General features: G+C 47.6%; 1 protein-coding gene across 3 annotated transcripts; it reads right to left on the reverse strand.

Moving 5' to 3' along the window:
- Window positions 1-1,356: 1,356 nt before the first annotated feature.
- Window positions 1,357-5,248, reverse strand: FAM219B (family with sequence similarity 219 member B). 3 transcript variants are annotated; one of them, XM_023524401.1, is made up of 5 exons: window positions 4,920-5,248; window positions 4,632-4,719; window positions 3,852-3,929; window positions 3,255-3,412; window positions 1,357-1,857 (listed from the first exon to the last, which is right to left on the reverse strand). In XM_023524401.1, the coding sequence occupies exons 1-5, from the start codon at window positions 5,131-5,133 to the stop codon at window positions 1,802-1,804; spliced, it is 594 nt and encodes a 197-aa protein (XP_023380169.1). In that variant the 5' UTR covers window positions 5,134-5,248; the 3' UTR covers window positions 1,357-1,801. The 3 variants fall into 3 exon arrangements, with proteins under 3 accessions (XP_023380169.1, XP_011380395.1, XP_011380394.1); XM_011382093.2 differs by having other exon boundaries at window positions 1,357-1,854; window positions 3,364-3,412; window positions 4,920-5,231; XM_011382092.2 differs by having other exon boundaries at window positions 3,364-3,412; window positions 4,920-5,231.
- Between the last annotated feature and the right edge of the window lie 2,795 nt (window positions 5,249-8,043).

The following is an 8,043-nucleotide window of genomic DNA, read 5'->3' on the forward strand; positions in this document are numbered from 1 at the left end:
TCCCTCATATACCCTTAGTGGCTGTAGGGCATCAAATGAGGCAACAGGCCAGGCACTTCCCATGTGGGGCCCACACTCCAATCCTGACTATAATGCCCCTTAGTATGGAAACCCTGTCCACTCTCATTCAGCCCTCACCATGGTTCTAGGTAAGGCATCGACCCTCCACCTCCCCGCACCCCCCCCCCCAAAAAAAACCTAAAACTACATTCTAGGGAAGAGGTCTGGTCCAGCAAGAGATGCTATCTAGAAGAGGTCACAGGGAGGGTTTATGCCTGTCTTTGTTGTGTACACACTGGGGACTGAGAGAGACTTGTTGCACCCAGAGGTTTACAGTCCAATCTGAATATCCACTGAGGCCCATGCTGTGGTCAGAGGAATTTGGAGGGCTGGACACAATAGAATGGCCCACACTGGGGTGAAGGACAGCCCTCTGCAATGGCAGATTAACAACTCAGGGGCTTTGGGAGCCAGCATAGGTCCCTCTTTATCCTGTCTGTGAGCCTCCACCTATGTCAAAGCCACACAGCTGCACCAGTTACTTCTCATCCATTGCTACTTCTCCAGTTTAAAAAGCTTAACAAATAGGAAGGCACCTGACCGCTCCCTGCAGCTCCCTCTTCTGGTAACCAAAAACTAGAGGCTTCTGGGGTGAGCTCCAGTCCTTTCACCCAACCTTTATTTTTTTATTTATTTTTTAAAATTATTATTTATGCCTATAGCACCTGGTCTTCCTAGGTGGTCTCCCGTCCAAGTACTAACCAAGCTCAACCCTGCTTAGCTTCTGAGATCAGACATTGGGCTTGTTCAGGGTGGCTTGGCCGTAGACCATAGTGGCTCCACTGGGGTGCAAACCCAGAACCTTCTGCATGTAAAGCAGACGTCCTCACCCAACCTTTAGCTCAAAGACTGGATAGGAAAACTAGCTAAGACAAAGGCAAAGAATGGTGACTAATGAAAGGCAAATATGTACACAGTGGAGCAGTTTTTCTCTAACTAGGGCTGACCAGAGTCACTAAACCTACCCAGGCATTTGGAGCAGTTAGGGATGCTCTGGGTCCAGGGATTCTAGAAGCCTTGTTCCTGCTGTGTCCTCCCTGCCAGTGAGACGCACAACTGGAAGAGGGCCAAAGAGCCTTGCTCTACGCTGTCCTGAAGAGCAAACATATAACTTGTCTTAGAGCTAGGAAGAGTAGGAGAGCTTAAGGAATTTCTTAAAACTGGTCCCAAGTTATATTCTTTTTCAAAGATTCCCAGCTGCAAGCCACAAAGTGCTATTTTCTGTCTCCACACACCATCTAGCACAGCCTGGGCGCAAAAGCTCTTTTTCCTTCCAAAAAGCATGACAAATACCAGTCAGGATGTCAAGTGTTTTTCTTAGCCAGCTTTGTCACTCACCCTAAGAGCCAGAATTCCTCTATTCCTGCCCTTATTAAAGTGGTTTTGCCAAACTGTTCCAACAGCAGAGGAAACCTGCAGAATTGCACGTATTTCACCCTATAACCCAGATAGGGTCCTCTGGCCTGAAAAGCACCAGGTAAGGGGTAACTGCAGGTCACTGACCTTCCCAGAAGGTCCGTGCCTCCAGTGATTGGGGCAAACAGCAATTCCCACTGCACTCCGTGACCTATGAAGAACTGAAAGGGCTCTGCAGGCATGATGGGCAGGACCCATTTTAGGGGGTAATGTCTACTGGAGAGTACAGGAGGAGGAATCCCCAAGACAGCACCAGCAGCAGGAGCACGTGGAGGAGGTCATAGGCTTGGGGGGAATGAGGTCCAAGTCCTCATCATCTGGAATCTCATCCAGGTGATACCCATCCTGGAGCAGCTGGCGGCTCACATCCTGGTTCACCTGCTAAGAGCAGGAGAGAATTGTAAGCCAGGCTGCAAAGCAGAAATAACTGGTGCCAAAAGGCAGCCCACATTCCCTTACTGGAGCTTCCAGTCCAAGCTCCACCCTCAGGATAAACCCACAAATCCCTGGACTATAGGAGGAAGTGCCAACTTTTCCTACCTGTGCCTCAGGCAGCTGCACCCAGGGGCCTGAGCCAGTACTGTCCAGGCTGCACTGTCTTGAACCTCAGGGAAGGTGCTCTCTAAAGAATACTGAGGCATCTGATAGAAATACCAGATTCTAGATTGTTTGAAAATCAATGCTCTGACCTTTCCCCCTGGGAACTCAGACGGGTCTCTGAGAAGGCTGAAAAATATAGGCCAATGATAGAACAATGGGGTGGAATAGTAGAGGAACATGACTTATAGTAGAATAGGGTGGAGAACGGCTCTGTCTACACTGCTGGTTAGACATGTTGTCCTTCAGTGCCAGCAGAGCTCATTCCTTGCAAAGTGGAACCTGTCTGCCTAGCTTTACCAGTTCTGCTGAGCAGAAGGAAAATCAGACTGGAATAGTGTAGGACTTTCTCTGGCTTTTGACTAATTTTTCTTTTCTTAGTTTTAACCATTTCAGGCACCCAGCTATTCAAGGAGGATACAATTTACAAGCTGCCTCTATTCTCTTTGGCAGAAACTCAGGGGTAGCTAAAGGTTTCCAGAATAAATACCAGTGGTGTACAGTCATGTCTCCAGCACTTCACTTGTCATAGGCAGTAAGCTACATATGCCAGAACTTTATGTCTCTTGTTTTTGTCTGGAACAATCACTCTGGAAATATGTCCAAAAGGCCAGCCCAGGAGTATCTTAGTCTGAGTTCCCATGGAAGGAACAACTGACACAATAGACATATGGCCTGGAAGAAAGCAAGCTTGGTGGAAGATGGCTGGGGGACAGACAAGAATGCTGATCTCAGATGCAAGACAATAAAAAGGGAAACTATGAGTTACTGTGTGTCCTCCAGTACCTATGAGTAACTATGAGTTACTGGAGGACAGGCCTAGGACCAGAGTCCAGGCTGCAGGAGACATTTCAAATTAATAAGGAAGACTTAGCTCTAAGCACTACCTGAAGAAAGAATTATGCATGTGTTGCGGGGAAGGCAGACAGCAAGGTTTCTTGGAGGTAGTGAGTACCCGATTATAAGAAGCATCCAAGCAAGCAGAGGTTGGTAAACACTTATCTGGGATATATCTAAAAGATTCCTTTTCTCAATGGTGGCCTGGACTAGAAGACTTGTGAGGTCATTTCCAGCCCTAAGGGCCTATGGTCTTTTGGATTTTCAACAGCTCTCCTCAGACACCTGTACCTCTGCTGGGTGAAGGGGGCATGGGGGGCGGCGTAGAAAATTGGAGAACCAACCGAAGTCTGGCATAGTGCCATGCATGTAGCAGGCACCGGACAAGCATTTAGCAGTGGTGATGACACTGCCTGAAGCCTGGCCCCACACAGGAAGGCATTCTGGACTTGCCTCTGCAGAGGAATACCCGGAGGAGTATCTGGATTCCAGCTCCCCATCACTAGGAGAAGAGGAAGACAGTCAGTTCAGTGGGATGCCTATAGAGCACAGCTGCAAATGGCCAGGTGGAGAGCATGCAAGGGCATCTGCAGGATTTATAAAGCAAAGACCACACACCATAGAACTCAAGCCCGGAATTTGCTGTAAGTACAAATGGTTTCTTCAATGGCTTCAGCAGGGTGAGGGTTACTGTCACTAATAGTGCAAGACATAAGGCAGGATGATTTCCCCCAGACAAGGTTGGTGCTCCAAATCCAAGAGCAGCATGAGTCCTCTGAGTCCTCTAATCAAGCCATCTTGGGAAGGGACAGTGCTCCAAAGACAGCCCTGGAACATGCATGAAGGGTCTTGGAAGAGATAGGGAACTAGCAAAGGCACCAAGCAATCTGCTGTTGTACCCAACTCACTCCCTAAGGGATAGTTCCAAGGAGAGCACTCACCTGTCAGAGTCGAGGGACACCAGGTTTTCATCTGGACTCTGACTAAGAGCAGTATAGCCCTTATTAAACTTCACTGACCTGAGGGGAGACGGGGGAGAGGTCATGCAGATATGAGAACCAGCATTTATAGAGAAAGCCAGAGTCCTTGCCCTTACGTAAAAAACTAACTGTACTCCTGACTTGCCTTCTATCTAGTCACACACCCACCAATGCCAGCCATGTGTCTGGCTACAGCTCCTCAGAATAGGCAATTCCCCACACCACTCCCCCTACTACTCAGGAAGAAAGGTGCACCTTTTTCTGAATCAGGAAAAGCAAATCCTCCCTACATTTATTTAACCAGAGTACAGAAAAACCTCAACTCCTTAGACAAATCCCTTCACCTGAGTTTCAATTCTTATCTGTAAAAGAGGCACCGGATAAGGTCCTACCCAGCCCGCAGTTTACCAGTTTTAATAAAAACACAGCACTAGCTGTTTCCATGCTGCTCTCCATCCTCAGTCCTAGGGACCCAGCCATTATGCTCCTCATTTAATGAATGATTCTATGCCCTGACAAAACTCTCTAATTCCAAAGAAAGTCTTTTCCCTGACACCATCACATCCTTAAAGGAAAAAGAAAAAAAGGTCGTTCCTCTTCCTCCTTTAAAATAGTGAACTTGACACGTTGGCCTCAGGGGAATCCCTAGCCCGGCCTTAAACGTGAGTCCTGTCTCCCAGACCCAGGACTAAGGCCTTTTCTGGAAACTGCTTGCACAGAAGAGGTGGCCCTTGCTGACACCTTTTCCCTGAAGAGTCGGGGCGGTTCGGCGAGGCCCCCAGCATGCCTTTTCTTCGCAGAACGGCCTTGGCCAGGTCCCGGTGCTTCTCTGGAAGTCAAAGGGCCCGGGTCAGCGGAGTCTTCCCCACTCTGCCGTGTCTCCCAAACGCCAGGAACCCACTCTCGCCGAACATATTTTCGGGAGCGGACAGCAGGTGCCCCTCCGAGGTCGCCCCAGTGGAGCTCCGGAGCCCGCCCGGGGGACACGGCAGCCCGCCCAGGCAGAGACGCCCATCAGGCCGCACTCACGCAGCTTGGCCTGAATGGAAGGTACGCGCATCACCATGTACGGGCCCCGCTTCTCCACAGCCGCCGGGGTCCGCTCCCCCACCCGGGGTACTCTGCGGCCACTTCGCCCAGAGGGCGCCCCCGCAGCTCCTGCCACGCGGCCCGGAACCCCGCCGGGCCCAGGTCCTGGAGTTGAAGCCCGCGCCGCGTGCCCACTGGGCTCCGCGGTCGCCATGGCCTGGCCACGCCCTGCCGATTTGCGGGGCCCAGCTGTGTGGCTAACCAGCCGACAGCCCGGACGGAGGAAGGGGTCTTTGAACAAGATGGCAGTGCGCAGGCGCAGGTCGTACTCACACGAGCTTCCGGCCCCGCCTCCTGTGGGCGTGGCATAGCTTTCGCCTTTGTGGGGACGGGGTAGTTTCCCTCCTCCTTTTCCGGCGCATTGAGGTTCTTGTAGTCCCTCTGAAGGTGGGGCTATCGCGTCCAGTCTGTCTGTAGTCAAAGTCACATATCAGTATTCATAGAGAGTGTGCTCCCGCAGACCGAGCCCTTTACGTCCCTGCGCCCACATGCTCTCTGCGGTGACTCGCGGGTCATATCGCCAAACCCGGAACTCCCCAAGAGCAGGGCTGGGAGAGTTTGGGTTAAACCGAAAAGGGCTGTATGAGAAAGGGAGATATTAGCGTTCTTCTCCAGAAAAGGAAACGGGCCCGAGAGAGGTTCAAGGACCTATCAGAGGTCACGTAACTAGAGGCAGTGCCTGGACTAATCGAGCTATCGCCAAACGCACGTGATTCCCAACACTACGCGTTGTCTGAAACCTTGGACGAGGCCAGACCCTCTCTAGTCCTGTTTCCACATTTTAAAATGTGGATATAATGCACTGTCGTACAGCTAAAATAAAAATAGGCCGTAGAAAAGTGAGTGAAAGTGCGCTGAGTCTGTGTGTGGCAGGGCACGGTGCTGTCACTGCTCTTGACTTCTTTGGCCCCCCAAGAGATGTGTTTGTAGCTGGCTAGAAAGAAGCTCCAGATCCTTGTGGGAATTGCCAAATCTCATGAGGCTGTCCCGAGGCTAATTTATTGGCCTCCACAGCGTATGTCAACAATATAGAACTTCTGAGCTTCCAGGGCCACCCAAATAGTTGAGTTAGACTATGCCTTAGGAAGGATAGGAGAAAAGAATTTAGGGATGGAGTTTTTTTTTTTTTTTTTTAATTAGAAGCACAAAGGAATGCTGACTATTTTGGTAGATTCCACCCCTGTTTTGACCTCCAGAAACAGCAATTGCATATGGCTGAACTTAATATTTAATCCTCTTGACCGCCCGCTGAAGCTGGTTGTTACTTCTGTTATACAATGGGACTTAGACTTGGTCAAACTCACTAGTTAAGTGGTAAACCTAGAATTTCAACTCAGCTCCCAGTGGACTCCAAAGAAATGGTTTTTCTCATGATTATGATGCCAGTTAAACTGATGGGGACCTTACCAAAGGCCAAAGAAAATGTGATCAAAACCCACTCGATGTCACAAAATGTCCAGGAACTTGTAGTAAAAAAGTCTGAGCGCCCTTATCTATACCCCTCTTGAGGCTCATCATTAGTGCTCAATTAATTGCTATGTGATTGGACATGAACTCTGAATCCAGACTATTTGCTTTGCTACTTACTGGCATAACATAAACCTCTTTATGTTTCAATTTATTTAGCTGAGAAATGGGGATGATAGTACCTATCTAATAGTATTGTGAGGTTCAATTGTCAAGTGCTTGGAATATAGTAAGCACTGGGGAAATGTAACCTTACAAAGCTTACACAGTGTTCTAAGTATTTAGTGTTTATTCTCTCACTTGGCTTTATGCTCCCCAAGGGGACTACCTTATTCATTTTCCTATCCCTTGTTTTTAGCACAAAGTCATAGCAATACATATTTGTCGAATGAATGTTCTGTTTCCCCTTTTAACTTTTAGTTAATTTAGAATCATAGGACTTTGGAGCTAGGAGAGATCTTAGAAATTATATAGTCCAAGTTCATTTTATTTATTTATTAAAAAATTTTTCCAAACTCATTTTATTAATGAAGAAATTGTGATTGCCCAACTGTCCTGGCCTGGATGTGGGCAGTTCTCTTTCTCATTTAAGAAATTTATTCGTTAGGAATTTAAGCAAAATAAATTACTCCTCACTCCCCAAAACGAACAACAAAGAGTAAAGTCTAAGTTGAAGGGAATGAGTCTTCTGGGCAAGAACTTCCACAGCACAAAGGACCCAGAGCCACTCTTCTTCACCCCTTCTACTCAAACCCTAACCCAAAGTGACTGCGCTGGCTGGCTCCCTTGCTGTACTGCGGATCCTCAGATCTTTCGTTCAGCAAAGCTTTATTCATCTAAGGTGTGGCAGGTACTATTCCAGGCCCTATAGATCTAATGATGAATTGGACAGATAAGGCATCTCCTAGTTTCTGATTCCAGTCTTCTTTGTTATTGGGGGTGGGGTGGAGTAGAGGTAAATTCTTGGCTGTTAGGAGCAAATACTTCCACCCTGGTTTTCAAGCCCTCCTGCACTTGTTTGAGCAGTTGCATCTTTATCCTTGGCTCCAGATCATGGGAATCCCACCTATTCCCTAATTTTCTTTAGTCCTGGAACATATGAATCTTCATCATCAGTCAAGAATGATGGTTATGCTGTCCACCGGCAAGTATCTGGGATTAGGCATAGGGATGGGGAACAGTTGTGAATTTTTGTTTATTGAGGTATAATTGACATATTAGTTTCAGGTGTACAACATAATGACTCGAAATTTGTACACATGCAAAATCACCACAATAAGTCTAGTTAACATACATCACCATACGGTTATAATTTTTTCTTTTTTTCTTATAATGAGGACTTTTAAGATCTACTCTCTTAGCAACTCTCAAATATGCATTACAGAATTAAGTATAGTCACCATGCAGTGCATTACATCCCCATGATTTATTTATTTTATAGCTGAAAGTTTGTGCCCTTTGATCTCCTGCACCCATCCCCTGGTTCTAACAGGTTTTTTCCCCTGCATCCACCAATCTGTTCTCTACATCTATGAATTTGTTTTGTTTTGCTTTTATATTCTACATATAAATAAGATCATATGGTATTTGTCTTTCT

This window comes from Pteropus vampyrus, unplaced genomic scaffold (genome assembly GCF_000151845.1).
Source record: "Pteropus vampyrus isolate Shadow unplaced genomic scaffold, Pvam_2.0 Scaffold462, whole genome shotgun sequence".
NCBI lineage: Eukaryota > Metazoa > Chordata > Mammalia > Chiroptera > Pteropodidae > Pteropus > Pteropus vampyrus.

Bases quoted from the DNA above. Each gene is read 5' to 3' on its own strand.
- FAM219B (XM_011382092.2), bottom strand. From the start codon at position 5,133: ATGGCGACCGCGGAGCCCAGTGGGCACGCGGCGCGGGCTTCAACTCCA. The intron at 4,720-4,919 runs GTGAGTGCGGCC...TTTGACTTCCAG, and splicing joins TTCCATTCAGGCCAAGCTGC to AGAAGCACCGGGACCTGGCC. The intron at 1,858-3,363 runs GCAAGTCCAGAA...TCCTGCTCTTAG, and splicing joins CCGGGTATTCCTCTGCAGAG to CAGGTGAACCAGGATGTGAG.